This window comes from Haliaeetus albicilla, chromosome 13, assembly GCF_947461875.1.
Source record: "Haliaeetus albicilla chromosome 13, bHalAlb1.1, whole genome shotgun sequence".
Classification (NCBI taxonomy): Eukaryota; Metazoa; Chordata; class Aves; order Accipitriformes; family Accipitridae; genus Haliaeetus; species Haliaeetus albicilla.
This window is the reverse complement of record NC_091495.1, coordinates 18076215-18095093: the sequence shown is the minus strand read 5'-3', so window position 1 is coordinate 18095093 and position 18879 is coordinate 18076215. Positions and strand designations below refer to the sequence as shown.

At 37.9% G+C, this 18879-nt stretch overlaps 1 protein-coding gene across 7 annotated transcripts in view; it reads right to left on the bottom strand.

The window, feature by feature from the left end:
* Positions 1-1265: 1265 nt before the first annotated feature.
* The window catches only part of SOCS5 (suppressor of cytokine signaling 5), a 32664-nt gene continuing 15050 nt past the window's right edge, over positions 1266-18879 (bottom strand). For 4 of the 7 annotated variants that reach the window (XM_069800316.1, XM_069800315.1, XM_069800317.1 and 1 more), the window contains exons 2-3: positions 6697-6788; positions 1266-4249 (exon numbers count right to left, since the gene is read on the bottom strand). In XM_069800316.1, coding sequence (XP_069656417.1) covers positions 2627-4237 — 1611 coding nt within the window. In that variant the 5' untranslated portion in view covers positions 4238-4249; positions 6697-6788 and the 3' untranslated portion in view covers positions 1266-2626. Of the gene's footprint in view, positions 4250-6696; positions 6789-7123; positions 7143-18879 lie in introns of those variants that run through there. The other 3 variants (XM_069800321.1, XM_069800320.1, XM_069800318.1) reach the window with 2 other exon arrangements.

Here is an 18879-nt window from a genome sequence, read left to right as displayed (position 1 = left end):
TAGTTTATGACAAGCAACTGCAATGGGTGTAAACAAAAAACAGGTCCCCACATTGGGACAAAGCTTGGTTGCAGGTTGACTGTATAATACTAATACTGAAAGCATGATTTAAAGTAAACTCATCTGGAATTCAAATCCAACTGAGGGAACAGTAAGAATGGCACAGCGAAGGTACACTTAGGTGCAATTTCATGCTGGTGACTTTCTTCCTCTTTCTATGCTTAGAGCAGATTTTAAACCAGGAGTTGCATATCCAATGACACATACACAAATCTTAAGTGACAATTAGCACATTTGTACACATACTTACATAAACTTATTATTTACATATTCTAAACAAAGCTCTATTTTAACAGTTGAAGTCTTTCAACACATGAAAAAAGATAAGCTACTACAAAGAATGCATAACAGGATCACAGATTTTCCACAAGCATATAAACACATGTTTTAAAGTGCTTTCTGGGTGCTTCAGATTAACCCCTTGCAGTATGAGCTTCTATGTAGTGCCGTTCCAGTCATTACAAAAGTATTTAAACCATTCCCCTTCAGGTGCATCGTGAGTTCAAGCAAAATTACACCACCATCGATGTAAAAGTTTTAAGCTCTACCAACATAAACATATACATTAGTTAAGTTCAGATGAAATTGTCAAATACTTTGGTTTATCATAGCTTGCGATAAATATTTGATAGAACAGAAATTGCACCTCTCCACTCTTAGTTTTTTTCTAAAAAAATACCCCAACATAAATTGACAGTATTCTTTGGTAAAAACAGGACATTTGGCCAGTTTGCGTATACATCTATTTATTAAAATAGTCCAAAAGTGAACAAATGCCACTGCTGTACTGTCAATTTACAGGAATAACCATTCCTTACTCAGTGGGGAGTATCAATACATTAAGCATAGCAGTTAGCTATATAACGCGCTGAAACACCTTCAGCAACCATTTCAGGGGATTGATAATGTTTTCAAATAGTTTTTGCTTAACATTTATCCTTTACATGACAAAAACTGTAAAATTATCTATGTCTGCAGACAAGTCCATTACTTTGCAGTGACTACAGAAACATTCAATGGTGTACACTGTCAGGTTTCTGATAAGCATGTAACAAAAACCAGGAATATGGTGTGCTGACCAACCGATATTCAACTGCACACTATTTGTGCATTACCTATACTAAGTACTAAGAAAAGCCTATTAAAAATTCAGTTAACTGCTACAAGTTACGTGAATATATAAAAACAGAGCAGATATACAAGTATAACACTGAACATACTGTACTTTATTAGCACAAAAAGCCAGAACAAGGCACAGCAAGCAGAAAAATACATCAATAGAAGGGTTAGCATAGCATACAAGAATAATGTTTATAGTACTTGCAGCCAAAATGTTCCCTACCTCGCACAGGTCACTGCCATAGAGAAGTAAGTAATAACATACTGTAGCAGCTGGTAAAGAAACTAGGGAGCACTCATAATTGGTATAAAACATTAAAGAGGGGTCAGGGCATTCCAACAAAATTTTAGTGCAAAAATGTCCAAGACAGAACTATTTTAAGTTCCATCTCCAATTAAATAAGCAAACAGAACTTAGAATCTTGTTTCCAAGTAATCTGTTGAAACTATAATCAGTGCATATTAAAACATTTTTAAAAGCGCAAATGGAAAGTTATTTACAAATAAAATGTAACAGTACCTTTGAAATCTGACATTTATTTCAGATCTGTCAGATTTTGTATTCTGATTATAATAATTCAACCACTTGTAATTTTCTCCATAAAAATAATCAGACAACTTTAAATAATTAAACATTTTTTCTCTTCACTATTACCTTCCATTGTAAGTTACTAGCAGTCAGGACACCAAATTCTGTTCAGGCAAAAAAGGCAACCTTTTGTTTTATGGCAATAATCTAAGCCCGTGTCCTGCCACTGAATCAGTAATTCACACTGGAAGGTATTTAACTGTCCAAGACAGTATTACTTTTGCTAACAATGCCACTTAAATCTCCAAGTGTTTTAAAATAGAATTACAGTACCGAGCAGGCATATTCAAGTCTTAACAATTAGGAAGCCTTATACATGGAGAAAAGCATGATTCATCTATTAACATCAAAACACCATTAACTCTTAATGGACTGCTTCTAATGAACTGCTCTTCATTAAAAGAAAATACTCTCATTCACTAGTATTTGGAAACTTGTTTGTGAACTAAATTAGTACTTTGAGTACTGGAAAGTTTTCAAGAAGATAATTTAAAAAAAATACTTCAAATATTAGCAAAACCACCTCTCTGATAATGCCTTTATTAGCATTACATGAATGCCCCATGGAAAATGCCTCGTAGTTTCTTCATCCAATTACTACAGCTATAAAAGGGAAACAAAATATATAGAAATTAGCAAAAATATTTTCATTAGGCCTTAATGAAAAACGTGCAGAATTGTGTCTGCTTATTGTTTCCAAGAGGCATCACAACTTAGTTTGATTAACAGCAGGCAGCATCTGACAGGATACTAACACTCAGCTTAAATAGGATATTGCAGAAAAGCTAGCCATTGTTGGTGCACTCGCTGCAGTTAAACTGTAATGCACGTATTCTAGAAGCTTATTCTGATTTCCATTTACTTTGTTTTTATAGGTTCCCGCTCCAGCCATCGCACCCTGACTTTTTGTTTATAGTGATACTCCTTTAGAAAGTCTTGCAACATTGAGGGTAGAGGAAGGTCATCAATTCCATCATACGTAGTACACCTGCAGATTACTGCCCGGCAGATATACTGCAGACTAAAGGGGAAAGTCCTGTTCAGAGATACAGTAAGTAACGGTTCAAAGAACATGCAAGAGCTAGGATCTTTGTAGTGTTCCAGAAGCCCTGTAACAGTGGAGGAGTGAAACACACAGGGATCATGGGCATCAAAACTAAAGTTGTGATTCCACTGCTCAATGCGTGCATGTAGCGATCTGTTATAACGACGGAAGCTCACAGAGAAGAGGTAGTCCTCTTGCGCAGAATCCCTGAGCAAAAAAGTGCCTTCGGGTTTACCCTCCAGAAGTGCTTCTGCTTCATAGCGGTCCATCACACCCCAGTAACATGGGTTACCTGTGATCTGAAGTAAGTCTGGCACAAGGCAATGGATGTAATCAATCTGAGTATGCACTTTCCAAGCCCCCTGCCTGCTGATATGGCCATGGCTCTCTCCAGACATCTGACGCTGCTTCTGCCTGCGTGACTGCAGACAAAGTGTTGTTGTGTCCTCTTCAGAGTCACAGTTCCCTGGAGATGTTATGTTTTTGTCCCCAGTCAGCTCAGTCATACCAGGGGCTAACTTTGGTCCCAATTTATATAATGGATTAACCTGTGCTGTAGCTTCAAAAGTATGTATTTGGGCATTGGGAGGGGGATCAACCCCTTCTTCAATACTAAGTCTACGTCTCTCTCTGAGCCTGTCTTCTTCATCTTCTGTGGAAACCACAGAAGGATCAAATGCGTCAAAAAAAGTTGAATGAGGACTCACAGGCGCTGTGTGTTGTTTAATCAGATGCCACTTCTGAGCCAGATCTGAGCCTGCAGGAAAAGGGCATTTCTCAAGCATTAGTTCAGAGAGATGGATCTTTCTTTTGTTAGAAAACAGAGGTTTGGACTGTTTGCTGTAAGTTCTCATGGGAAAACACAGCCCAACAGTATCTTGTAGACGCTGTCGCAGAGAACGGCTACCTACTGTCCTGTTTGATACTGCATCCATATCATGGACAGAACTCACCCCATACCTTCTCTCCCTCCTCTGCAAACCACTTCGTGTTCTACCAAATCTTTTTTCAGTATCCAAGGAGCTCTGAGTTTTGGTAGAGCAGGAATGCTTCTTCTTCCCACCCCAAGGAGCATGCCGAGAATAAGAGTCCCTTCGAGCAAGTCTAGCTCCCGTGGTGACACACGAGTCATTCTCTTTCTCAATGCTTATTTCAACAATCTGAGGAATTTCTGTGACACAGTTTTGGTTCTGCCTTGCCGAATTCTTTGAAGGACTTAAAGCTAATTGCAAAGCAACGTTTTCTCTCAAAGGGCTGCTGGGTTGTTGTTGAGCCAGATCAGTTATCTGGATAGCTTTCTCTTTAGCAGATGAGCAACTACTGGAGTTTACAACCACATTTTCATTTTGGCTTCCACCCTCATGACCGAAGAGATTCTGGCACCTGTATTTGAAACTGTTCCACATCTTTCCTACTTTATCCATGGATTATGTTATCTAAATTCAAGAGGAGAAGAAATATTAAAATAAAAATATAGTTTAAGAAAATGAGGATATACATTCAGTTATCAATCAAGTTAGAGTCAAGATTACTGTTAATTGAACACACTACATTTGAAAAAGTGCCCTAGTGTTTGTACAGTTATGTGGAAGTGACATGCATCACACCATTTTCATACTTAGAAAAATCACCATGAAGAAAATGTTTGGGAAATTATGAACATTTTATTTACAAGCAGGTCCTCCCATTTTTCTGTAGGCATGTAGGTAGGTCTGCATAGTTGTATTTGATGCACAGGAAATACGCAGTCTAAAATTCTTCATTTTAGGAAGAACCTTTAAGTCGTATGTAAGGTATGACTCCCTGATAAGCTTCCAATAAGCAGCAGTAAAACAAATCCTGAAAAAGAACTATTCAAGTCACTCCAAACGATGACAGCAGTTAGTGAAATCCAACAAGTGCACTGCAAATGTCCAGATACACCATGTAAAAGCAAAAGCTCCAGCCACAGGTCAGATAAATTCCCCACTAAAACTGACAAGGTTAAAAAAATTAGCAAAAAAATAGAAATGGGGGGGGGGGGGGGGGGGGAATTATTCAGCAGTCTTAGATGAGGCAATCACCAAAAGACAAGGAAAGACAGCAAGGTATCAGCAGAATTTTAGAATTACAAAGTCTCCAATATATTAATAAAAGCCATACATATGAAACATGTAAAAAAAAAAAGTCTGGCTTTATTACTTAAGATACAAAAGAATGAAAGACCCCAAGGAGCTTTTCTGTTTTTAGTAAGACACTTAAAAAGAAAGCAGATATGCAGCAGAAACACAATGACAGTGAATCATGAAGATACAGTAAAAATATAAAAACATTAGCAGTGTGTATTGTGTAGTGTGCAACTACTTCTTTAGAAACTGAGTTCGATAATTGGACCAAGACTGCCAAAAACACAGGACTGCCCTAGGACAGAGAAACAGGCTAATTCTGTACTTAAAGCCAGGCAATGCCAAGCTAAATTAGATCTAATTAAGTTCTGAGAGAAGTGCTAAACTTAAAGGACTAAAAGATGTCATCTTATTAATTTAACTCTTAATTAAACTCCTCTGTTCTTTGGAAACATATTATTTTGAAGCAGCATTCCTCTGTTGCTGCATGTTTTCTGTTCACAGCTAGAATGGAATCTGAAGCAGTGATTGAATGCACTGGGTCTCATGAAATATTGTGGATGATAAACAAGTAAGCAATACTCTAGTGATCCAGTCTAGAAGTCCCTTAAGATAAAAGCACAGCTGTAAGCCCATAATTTTATAGCAGAATCCACCGAGACTCGAAGAGTCAGAGAATCATTCTCATTTTATGAGAATCGTGAAAGGATAATGAACATGAAACACCTAACTGTTATAGGGACAGCAAAAGGAGCAAAACCTTTCTTCCTCATCCCCTCCTGAGATACTTCAGCAAACCCAGCAAGCTAGGTATCTACATCCAATTGCATAAACTAAAACGTTAAGAATTTAGTGTGGATGCAGCAGGGGGCAGGGAAGTCAGGCCTTAACAGTCTCTGGAGACGACTGGCACAAGTTAACTAGAACACAGTGCTAATGCCAATCTGAACACCATCCAAGTAGTTATTAAAGAGGGACACTCTTGCAGAGAAATGTTATACATAGAAGATGCTACAGAGTTCTGTGCATACATAAAAGCGAGTAAGCAAAGAGCAAGGAACATCTTCCTGATTAAAAAAAATTCCTGGATTTGTTTTTTTCTGAAATTGTCTGGACCAAGCTGGTGGACTGGGGGAGTTCTAAGAGCAGCAGAACTAATAAAGTCAGATCATGTACAGATTTGTAGGAACCATATAACCATGTATCGCACCACTGCAACAACACAGCTGTTTGTGGTGTCTCAGAATACCCACACTGACCAGGAGGCAGCATATGTTTGCTGGCTGCCAGCCTGTCAACACAGTATACATAAAGTTGACTTCTACCCACTTTTCTCTCAAGTTGTACATTTCTTTCTCTTCCTAGTCACAGGGATGTTCAAAATTTGGGGGAAAGGAAAAGGAAGAGAGAGTATGGAACCTCCATTCCCTTGGGAAATCAGGCTAGAAACAGTACATGTCTTTGTGACAATGAACTGGAATTACTTTTCTAACCAAACAGTCATACACTATTCAGTGGTGTCTTTTATTCTACAATTGCTCATTATTGCTCTTCCGTTGCACTGTTAGTCTAGAACATCTTTAGACTGTTAGATGGGTGGAAAAAGTTCTCTACACTTGCCCAGAAAGCTTCAAGAACAAAGAAAAAACAAACAACCACCCCCACCCACCCACAAAACCCCCACCATACTGGCTTGACAGACTGTACTTTTCAAAAGTTAAATTTAAAAGGTTAACTACTTTTTGTCATACTCAAGAGAATATAGATACCCTTCTTACCCAGAAAAGCATATGAGTCACTGTATCTTGTCTTGAGAATAAACCTCAACACGAACTTGCTAGATTCCTTCTCCAAGTTGTGGACATGATTACTACAAAGAGAAAACCGGTATTTTTGTTAGTTGTTAGAATATCTTTTTAACTTAGATATTTGCAAGTAGTCACTGGTATCAAAGGGAGATTTTACTAATTATATCTTAAATGTGTGCTTGGAACTACCTGCTCATTATATATTTTTAATGCATATTAACATAAACAAAAAGCTTCACAGAACTTTCTTTTTCATCTATTAACGTTTGTCAAATAGAGTTCAGGGGAGGACCCTCAAATGAAGCTTTTGAGAACCAAGAGCAAAGCCACAGCATCTGGATTATTGAAGTGCCAGGCACAAGGGGCATACTCAGGCCTGTAAAAATCATTTCCCCACATTTTGGTCTCAAGTCCAAAGCAGTGGTTCCCAAGTTGTGGCTAGCAGTGCTGTCAGATCACCTCATACTGCCTCTCCTCCTTGTTTCCAGCTGCTACATCACATCAAAAGGCAGCTAAAAATACACACTTTTCTAATATTACTTTTCCAGGTAAGCAACTGCTGTACTTGACACAAGGATGTTACATGATTGTGAAGCAAGAGGAATATGAACCATGATTGTAAAAATGGGAAAGTGGAACACAAGACAAGTTTTTTTAATAAAAGAGTAGGTCAGCACTTCCCTAAAATAATCATCGTTTTTCAGAAACCCAAGAGGAGTTGAGGGATTTAGTATGCTCACACTACTGTCAGAAATCTAACAGTAACAGGACAGAAGAGAATAATTTGCTTCTCCACACTAGAACCAAGCCCAGGACAGGAGTAAGAGTTAAGAGAAAACACTGGGAACTTATGTTAAAGCTTTACATGCAGAACAGGAGGAAAAGTATTCAAATATGATGCATATTTACTGGAACAAAAAAAACTATGGGTTTGAACAACCACTAGGTCAATATTAAAAGTTAATATTCCTAGGCAGAAACTCCAGAGTAATGTCAGGAAAGCACTAAACATTATTAGTTTCCATTCACCTCTGGAAGCACTAAAATTGCTGAAATGTTTTTAAAGTTAGGCCATACTACTACTGTGGAAGGATTCCATGGAAGTAATCTTTCTAGAGAGTAATAGAGTTACAAGTACAAAATTGTAGTACAAAAAGATTAAAGCAAAAGTAAAGTTCTTTTGCAACTTCAACATTTACACTCATTTCCTTTTCCCTATTATGTTCCTAGTGAGTCTACAAACACAAGACAGTAACACCTACTATAATTGGTTCAGAGCAAGTCCTTAACAGAGCAAACAAAAGGTTAAGTTGCTAGAATAAGGGTTATACAATTTTCAATAAAGCCTTACTTAAAACAGTAGGTCATGCAGGCCTCTGAAGACATACCTGCATTCCAAATAAAAGCAGTGATGCTGTTTTACTGGGCACAGGTGGCAAAGGGGCTGCATACTAACCATTTTGACTCATTAAATATCTAAAAAGGATATGGAAGCTTATCTTGAAATTTCATGCTTAATGGTACTTATCTTAACTTTATACATCATTATTATTCCTCAGTTCTGCTCAGAAACATGAACAGTCAATGTACCTCCTATCACATCACCATTGCTAGCCAGCTGACACAGCCTGTTGGACAAGCTGCCCTGTGGCTCCAGGAGGGAGTGGTTGCTTTAGGAACCATCCTTTGCTAATGGAAAACACTTTCTTGAATTTGGGCGACTGTCTCAGTTAAACCTCTCAACCTTGTATTAGAATAAAACTTGAGTCATTGGTAAAGTATTTAACATTCAATCTAGTAATTTTAAATTAGTTTAAATCAATGTGCAACTGATGTGTGGTTTCACAGTTTTCTTGTAGCAGCGCTAAGGTTGACAAAATACAAATTACTTCTGAACTGGCCCTAAAGACATCCTGGTTTTACAAAGGAGCACTGCCAGTGGTTATTTTAGCCTAAACAGAAAATAAATTTAATTCCAAAAAAATCTGCAAAGTGAATTCATCAGTTTGTAGATTTTCTAAGAAACAGAAAAGTTATACTAATGTTCCTAAAGCAATCTCTTTTCAACTAAAAAGTATTTTTATCTGCTTTAAACTGCCAGAAGTTACCTTAAAGAAACAACAGGCAGTAAGCACTCTTCAGGGATTACAGAAGCAATGAACAGTAGTATCTTAACACTATATTCCCATTTGCAGTAAATTTAGAGACATTCAAAGCCATGAAGTTTGCATGAGTGTAGTCTTCAAGTATTCTGAGTGTACAAATGATGAAACTACAGAGAGGGCTAGGAATACCATTTGTGTAATATGATTTAAATAAAGACAATAACTACAACCAGTTTGTAATCCTGAAATACCACATATTAATAGATTACTCTGAAAACTCAGACTACTCTTTCCAGAAGTGTCACAAGATCTAGCTGGAGCTTTCTGCCTGTGACTTCCTCGGATGAACATTCAAAGCCAAGGTCGTGCTCTGTCCTAAAGATGATACACTTGTTTCACTCTCACAGTGTTACCCAATTTAAAAATTAGTTGATATGGTAAATTACATTCAAAATATTAACTCCTAAAAATGTACCATCTTCACAAAAGCTGATATACTGCATAAGGTATGACACCTTACAAAACAGGTATAGTATGCTTATTTCAAAACCAAGAATCTACAAAATTCCTTGTTTTGGTACTTTCATATGATAGCAGCTTCAAAACATTGAAAGATAACAAGGACAAAACATTGAAGGAAAACAAAACCAGGCAATTATTACAAGTCAACAAAACCAATAACCTGAAAGGGGAGGGAAAAGAGGGGAGGGAGAGAAATCACAGTCTCTCTGCTCCTTGCACACTGTTTAGTTCAATGTTAGCACAAGCCTACAAAGGCAAGCAGGCTAACACATTCAGTGATGCTGGTGCATATCACCTTGGACCATGGAGGTAGAAGTAAAAGGAACAGAGGGAGACTACACTTCTACTTGGATTGTTCCTTACTTATTCACTCAGGAGTGATGAGACACTCTATTATTAAAGACATCTGCTTCCATTAAGGTATGCTTGCTGAAGAGGTTAATGTCCAATTTGCACATTGCCAAATGCCTGCTATAGGCTACTGCTCCTAGGGAAAGCTGCTCACATAAGCACTCCTCAACCTTATTCAGTCAAAATGAATAAGGGTGGCAAACACCTACCATTTAAAGTAACCCACTTGAGGAAGGAAGAAAGGGCAATACTAAGGATTACAAAGCATTCTCCTCCCTTCCAACACACATTCCAGAAATAATGAATTACTACTGTAATACTAGAGACAACATTTCTTAAAAAAACAAGGAATATGTTGGCTTAAGCAGAACCATGCATTTTTCTACACACACACACAAATGTGCTCACTGCAGACAGCTTGAAGAACTGATTTGGAGGGCTGGAAGAGGTGGCTGTTATTTTTTTTAACTAGACAAGGTAAAGGGGCCAAGTGTCTCAAATGTTCATGAAAGCCTTATTAGGGCAAAGTGCTACTGTTTTTTTCCTAGCAGGCTCTGATAATTTGGAAGTGCAGTTGTATAGGGAGAAAGAAGAATCTGAATGTCTGAATACCCAAATCAAAACTCAAACCTGCCAAGAAGAGGTAAAGAATACCAAGCTGTAATTCCAACAACACACAAAATTGGTGTAAGTCAGCACTGCAACCAAAAGAAATGGCGTCAGCCTCTTCCTGGCCACCTGTGCTGGTGCAGGAGGTGGTCTGTACACCATATGGCTGCCCAGTCAACCAGCTCAAGGAACTGATCCAGACTAAAACGAATTCTCAGAAAAAGTCTCAATCATCTACTCCATCTGGTTTATGACTTCTGCATAAACGCTCATGTTAACACAAGGGAGGAGCAGATGAGGAAGGAGGAAGCAGCAGCCAGGGCAAGACTGCTTCCTTCCACAGTACCACTGGTTAGTTCTACTCATGATATTAAGATGGCTACTTTGAAGAGAAATCTCAATCTGAAGCCTATATACTAATCAGCTGCGGGGCTCTGGCTGCAAAGTGAGATATTAGGACTCTATTTAAGCTGCTGCTTTGAACACTCATGTTGAAAGTTCAGCCACTGAAAACTTTTACTTCAAAAATAAAATGTGGAGTTGGCTTGATGCGTCCTTCTAAAATACAGGGAAAGCTACAAGTTTCAAGGGCTTAAGCTGGCAGACTGTCAAGTCAAAGAAAAATAATGATATTTTGCCATTATTCCAACCTGAAAGTTAAGAAGTAATCTCCTCCTCTCCTTGGTGCAAATTCACAATGAGCAAAAAGCAGTGTTAGCTTGGATAGCTGATGATCTGCCAGTTTCTTTCCAAGCAGCTACACACTGGTGACTTCAGTTAAAAAATATCGTTCCAAGATATTTTGAACAGTGGGATACATCCTTGTAGCCCCTTACTAGGCTTTGGGGTTTCAAAAAGAACAATGTCAGGACTACATGTGTTCACATGTTAGATTAGAAAATACTGTAGAGTTGCCATCCATTTCTGTTCAGAAAAATCTAAAATCACTTAAACAGAAAAACATCAATGGAAGAGGAGAACATGAACAACACTGAACTAAAGATAGAGAGACAGTTGTTTCTGGAGTACTCTTTTCCGTGTACTTACACAAGTCTAGTGGATAATAATACAACCATCATGAACAAAGCTAGCATTTCTAATTATATAAGGATCACAGAAATACACATAGCAAACATAAGTTTCAGATACTAATACAGAAATAATGCTATACAGATCTACTGGGAACTCCACATACTGATAGATATCTATGATAGAAGCTCTGCCAGTTCAAGACAATGATACATATTAATTCTAAGTAAAGACACCCTCAAATCATTTAGGCAGTATCCTGATGGCCACTCACACTAACATGTAAATCCATACAAGTAACATTAAACAGAAGCCGTTCCCTTTAAATTACATCCACACACCCTAAATAGGCAACTTTTACTTTTTCAAATGATTAGGTGAAGTTACAAGAAAAAGCATTAAGTTAGCAAAGATACCCACTACGGAAGAGAACTCTAGGTGACTCGCTGAAATAATGTTTTCTGCACTGCTATGTTTAACTCTCCTCAAAAAGAAGCTGCCAATATACTTTTTTTCAATTCATGTGGGCAGAATAAATGGTTCCAGTCAGTGTTCACGTTCAGTACGGCAGCCCTCTTGATGACCTCTGAAAAAGCCATAAGTACTCTGAGAAAAAGTTATGGAGCTCTCCCCTAGTTGGGCAGAATTTGTTTCTACTTTTAAGAACACTAATGAAGCATATCCTTCTCTGTCAAGTTCTAAAATTGTCCTGGTTTCAGCTGGGATAGAGTTAACTGTCTTCCTAGTAGCTGGTACAGTGCTATGTTTTGAGTTCAGTATGTGAAGAATGTTGATAACACTGATGTTTTCAGCTGTTGCTCAGTAGTGTTTAGACTAAAGTCAAGGATTTTTCAGCTTCTCATGCCCAGCCAGCGAGAAAGCTGGAGGGGCACAAGAAGTTGGCACAGGACACAGCCAGGGCACCTGACCCAAACTGGCCAACAGAGTATTCCATACCATGTAACGTCCCATCTAGTATAGGAACTGGGAAGTGGGGGGGGGGGGGGGGGGCGCGGGATCGCCGCTCAGGAACTAGTTGGGTGTTGGTTGGCGAGTGGTGAGCAATTGCCCTGTGCATCATTTGTACATTCCAATCCTTTTATTATTGCTGTTGTCATTTTATTAGTGTTATCATTATCAGTTTCTTCTTCTCTGTTCTATTAAACCGTTCTTATCTCAACCTGCAAGTTTTACTTTTTTTTCCCGATTTTCTCCCCCCATCCCACTGGATGGGGGGGGAGTGAGTGAGCGGCTGCGTGGTGTTTAGTTGCTGGCTGGGGTTAAACCACGACAAAAATATAAAGAGTTCTCAAACTGATATAATGAGTGATCTAATGGTTATTCATATGTAATTCTTGGGAGTTCTGAGTTAAAGAAAAACATACCTTAATAGCTATGCCTCACTAAAAGCAAAGGAAATTTGAAGCAAAGTTGAAAAGATGGGTCAATCATATCCCACATCCTTAAGTAGCTCAGTAGAAACATCCAATTTAAGATATTTTGAAAACAGAGGATTTCATTCAATTGCAAATTGGCTATTTTGCAAACAGTTAGCCCCTCTGTTCTGGGATCAATTTATACTAACAGTCTTATTTCTTCTCACTACATTTTTCAAAACCTCAACAGCCTGCCTAATGCCTCTCCCTGACCATAGTACCCTTGCCCCCCACCAGCTTACAAGCACCTCCTTTACATACAGAGCTCTTCTCATGCTTCCAGCTACTTCCCATATTTCCCTTCTATCTGACCAAGCAAAAGATCATACGCTCAAATACAAACTAGCTAGCTGCCACCTCTTAAAATTGATGAAAACAAAGTTCTACTTGTCTTTCTCTAGTGATGTATCAACAGTGGTGACTACACAGGAAAAAACAGTATTGCTTATTTGTGCAGTTTGCAAGACATACTAAAAAAAGCTGCCTTTCTTTCAAATTTGAGTGAAATAGACCCAGAAGTTCAAAAGTTTCTAGAACCCCAACAACTGAGAAGAATGACAGCCTAAGCTGTGATTTCTTAGGAACTGCAATTATGAAGTTAGTGTTAACCTGAAAACTAAATGTTGCTACCTGCACTTAAAAAAAACAATATTCTCTTGCACTATGAGTTGCTCAGCTCATAAATTTGCCATTTCTAATGAAAATAAAAAACCCACTGAGGTTTATGGATAGCACCTGTATTTTTTGTTCACTGCTAACATTACTGGAGCAAAGCGCTTGATAGTAGTAAGCTCATACACACTTAAAAGACAAGAAAACTCAGGAAAATTCCACAACTAAAAACAAGCTTCTCTTTGCAGCAACATGAATTACTTGAAATGTTTAAAAGTATGAAACATTTAGTTATAATTTATAGTATAACTATATTAATGGATGACCTGTAAATCAGTCAAACTCCCTCATGCCGCTGCAATACTGAAGAGAGATTAAACTTCAAGCTGCTGGGGAGAAAATTGCTGGACCAGCCTGGTGTCTTATCCAGCTACAGCTACACTCTACATGAAGAAGGTGGTGGCCTGGGATAGATAGTTCTGATAGCAACCACAGATCTATAAAGTGACCTTCATTATGATTTAAGTCCCAAGCTACATTCTTTCATGCCAGAATTTTGACAAGTAAACTCTCACTATAGCACCACTGGCAATCTTAGTTCAGTTTCTGTATAAAACATGTTTTCATAAAATAGAAGCATACTGGAATAACTGCAGAATGAGACCAGGAGATTTAACCTGCAAAGTACCTGGCAAGCAAGGAGTTAAAATCCTGCCTAAAACTACCCCACAGCTGCTGTCAGCAGTCAGGCTTGTCAAGAGAAGCTCTGGGCTGTCTTGACAAGACTAATTGGCAGCATGCACCTGGTTCCCTAGGCTGGGATGGGGTAGGTAAAAGAATATAAACCCTGCAAAGAAGCAGCTGGAAAGCTGCCAGCAGGTCTAGCCTGTTTCATGTTTTCACTTTGATCCACAGGCAACTTTATCCCAACTATATCCAGTTAAAGCTATCAGAAACATTTTTCTGCAGTTTTCCAGCTGAAAGGAACCCATGCTTTATGGTTCTATACCTGCAAGCTCTGCCACTGAGCACCCACCAAGCCTTGCTGTGCAGGGTCACGCTGCAGCACAGCCAACTGCAACATCAATGCTATTACTAAATTGCAGTGGAATTGAACTGATGGTTTTCAAATGCCACCAAAAATTAACTAAAGGCATTCTTATAACTTTAAAATTATGGACTAATATGCCAGAAAATCAAAACTAAGACTGTCCTGGATATTCTGTGTATTGCATACATAAAGCATGTGCAATGACAGTTTATGATACATAGCAAATTACAGTGCATCTTTAAGGAAAGGAAAAAAGTAAAAAAAAACCCCAACAAAACAAAAAGTAAAAAAACAAAACAAAACAAAAAAAAAAAACCAAAAACAACAAAACAAAACCCCCACAGCATTCTGCAAACTAGCTAAAAGTAGACTGCATGAACTATTTCAAGTAGGACTTCCAAAAGTATGAAGAGACACTTAGAATATATTTTGACCTCTACTAGGAATCATGATTTCAGTGAATTTGAAGCTTTCTGAAATTCTGCCCTTTGTTTTTTTGCAATATTAAAATTCAAGTTAAAAAAAATTTAAACATTAGCCTTGCAGGTTCAGCCCCTGAGGTAGGGAAGTTTTTCTTAAGAGTAAGGGAAAAAATATATCTGTTAGCTCAGCAGAATTTTATATTACTGAACCAACAAGTGTCTAATTTATAAATATTTATAGTTTGTATGTGTCTATATATAAAATATATACATTGATATATTTAAGATTTTATTTTTTTTGTGCAAGACAGTTTAAGTATAAATATTGAAAAGTCAGAACTAAATTTCTTTAAAGCAAAGTGCTCAGCCGAAACTTTATCTATGCCTCTGCCAATTTTCACATTTTAGGTGTTTTACTTTTAGCTTGCTAGTCAAGAATTCCAACAATGTACAGTAGCACAGATATTTCCAGAACTTAAATAAACAGATATTTAGAAGTGTTAAAAGGCAAAGTCAGTACTCATACATAGTCTCTGTATGAAAAATATTCCAATCAGTAAGTGTTAATGCAGAGTTATGGTGGTTGTGAAAACAAGAGACTGTAATGGAACTGCTTGATACCACTGGTATCACTAGAACAAACTCACCCTAACAGCCATGGAGTATGCCACTCTGTTTTTAATTGAACGTGTTATATAAATAATTGCACCATTCCTTTAACTGATAGTGATGTTAAACAGTACTCACACAAAGATCCATTAGCAATCTTTAAAAAGAAAAAGCTCAGGGTAACGAGACTATAATTTACCAAGTTTAGAGTTACTGCTCTAACAATAACAAAATATGTTTCTTAGAGTGACAGCACAGTAAAGGATCCAGCTCTTTGCAATACTTTCTCTCCTTTTGTGTTCTGCACCTTTACACAAAAAAGACTAATGAGTAAATGTAGAGGCTCTCTTGGTGTCTAGTCATGAGCAAGGAGACTTCTGTGTTTTTAAATTAAAAAAAAAGTAACACTTTTCTCCTGCCATGCAACACAAGAATGCTCATGATTTAAAACATAGTATCAAGATGTACCATAAAAGCTTCAAGCAAAAAAGTTAACTCTTCACATTGTCAAAAACGTAAGACTGACTATATGCACAGTATATGCATTAGAGAGACTGAACGATCATTTATGTGAAAATCGGGCCTGTCTTTCCTCTGAAGAGCACCTATTGCCTCAGTCCGTTACAACTGAAGTGTTAACTAGATTATTATGTTACTATTTTATCTTTAGGGAGCTGGATTCTGTTGCATAGTAGAGATGCAAAGGAAGTGATACTTTTTGTCAAGATGTGGCTACATCTTTCTTCTTGGCCTGAAATAATGCAATCGGTTACATCAAAACTATTTGAATGAAATGCTTATTTTAGCAAAGAAGCACCTGTGTATATTAAGTAAGCAAGCCCCCATAGGATGAGAATTTTCTAAGAAAAATGTGCATATTTGGTTAGCTCCTAAATTCTTCTGAAAAGAAAATATATAAATGCTTTGCCTTTTGATGTTGTCTATCTAATCCTAAAGCTGACACCAGTTTTCACTAAGGATTGTTGCACCCAGACCTACCTAGTCATAGACCAATAACCCACTGATTAGCTAATATGGATTCCTATTATTCAATAGGAAAATGTCTTACCCGAAAAAGGCAACTCGCTGACCTGTGATACCACTCTAATACCCAACACACACAACAGCTCATTCAGTATTGGAAAGTCACTAAGTATCTATGGGCTCCTGGCTGATACAGGTAAGTTTAAGTTATAGGCTGCAGGAACTCCAAGAAGATGCAGCAAAGGAACGGACTGGAAAAATGAATCTTTACAACAGCACTACCAGCTGCACAAGACTAATAAAACTAATAATCCTCTTTTGCCCTTAATCAGATCTATGAAAGCAGAGATTCAGTTGTATGAATGGTTTAAGAGACCACTTCATGCAGAAAGAGTGTGCAGCACCACGTAACACTGAGCAAACCTAAATCAGACATTGACTACTACATGATGAACTTGTCAGAGAGCAGGTATTTAAAAAAACAAACAAACAAAAAAACCCCAAACAACAACAAAAGCCCCCAGCTCCCCACACCCACACCCAAACAAATCCCAAAACACAACAGAGATAAAGTGAATGATTGATGCTATTTCACCATATCAGCCTGAGATGATAATTTACCATCCCCTGCACAAAAGGAACAGAGGAGTACAGGTCTTTCTAGGTTGTTTCTCATTAACAGAATTTAGCCTTAGCCAGGGCACCTTAAGGGTGATAGTCCATGGTAACTAACCTACCATTGCTTTGCTATTATTAGAAGGGATATCCTTGCTTCCCTCCCATCCTTTTACATCAGTTCCAACATTCATCTGACCTCTGTTTTCACTATAAGCTAACTAATGGAAGCACCAGACATACAAACAGCACTTCAGCTAGGAAAAAGAAGCTGGAAGAGAAGTGACGGTGTAAGGGTAGGAGAAGCTCTGGGGTCTTATGCAAAGAGAGAAAGGGAGAAGTGAGCTGTTAACACTGCTTTAGCCGTTTCTGTGAAACCTCACTCCTTAATGTTAAACCAGATTCACCTTATACCAGGAAACATGTTTTAATAAATGAAAGATCAAATGAAAGTCATAATTGTGCAGCAAAAAGATAACATGAAGCCTTGAGACTAAGACTCATCTAAAAAATACTATATGTTTCAGAAGATCCAGGAGCTGTAACGCTGTTAGCAGGAAAAGCTGTTAACATAAAAATACAAGAATTATTCCTCTTGATTTTTTCAAAAAGATGGTTCAACTGTTACTTAAAATACCAGACAATCCACATAAACACTTTCAAGGAGACAGGGACAACCTGATTAATAAATGATTTCAGGAAGCTATGATCCTTAAGTATCCTCCATGATGAAAAATAATTTGATTCTTTATGTAGAAATATACATTCCCTCAATTTATCATTAGGAGACACGTGGCAGTTTCCACATCTAGCTACTGTCACATAGTGGCCAGGAGTTCCTGATGGAAAACATGCACAGTGATCACAAGAATGAGAATTCCAAACTTTCATTTGTAGATGAAAACTAAGACATTTTCTTGATATGATGATTAGCCACAGCTTGAGCACCCCCCAAACCATTAGATAAAGCTGAAGGGTCTAAGTAACTAAACCCCGTTGTGCAGCTTCACACAGATCTCAAACTCTTCTGCTATAGATTGGCAGGAGTCTACCAGTCAGGTGGGGGAAGGAGGGGAAAACCAGAGAACTAGTGTTTGAGTTGCACATGAGACTACAAATTTCTGATAGCACTGACATCAGTGGCACACAGGCATACAGGACTAACCAGTAGGTAATTTAAAATCTGTCATGATTTGAAGAAAAATGAAGATTTACCTTCATAAGAGTTCTGATAACCAGCCAGACTAGAATATCTTTCAGCAAATCTGTCTGTTCTCTCCTATACTGAATAAGTGCGGAAAAGAAACTCCTGCTCCATTGGGTACTAACTTCCTCTGAAGTTCACACTGCTGCAGTGGGCTCTGCTGCTAGTTCAGAAGGCCAGCAATAAAACTCAGGGAAGGTGTTCTCACACAACTTCAACTATCTACATAATTGATATGGATTTTGCTACAGCAGAAATGCATTAAAAAAGGGTACTTCAAGGTGTACTGTACCAACAGGCAAGGCCATCTTTCTTAAAGCTTGAACTAGCCACCTCAAAAGTAGCACAGAAATTCAGCCTACTTGTTGGGCTTAAAGTCTTCTTCCCAACAAGAGTGAATGTGCCTTTGAAAAAACTTTTTTTTTTTTTTTTTTAAATTGATTAACATCACCTAATGCTTCCCATTATCAGACCACATTCAGTGGCTTTCTGCAGCTTACTGATTTGGTCTGAATTTTATAGCCTGGGTAGCCACCTAATTTCAAAGTTGAAGTTGTTGTAGGAAAACCACTCAAAAAAGTTACATTTTGGGTGTCTTTAAAAA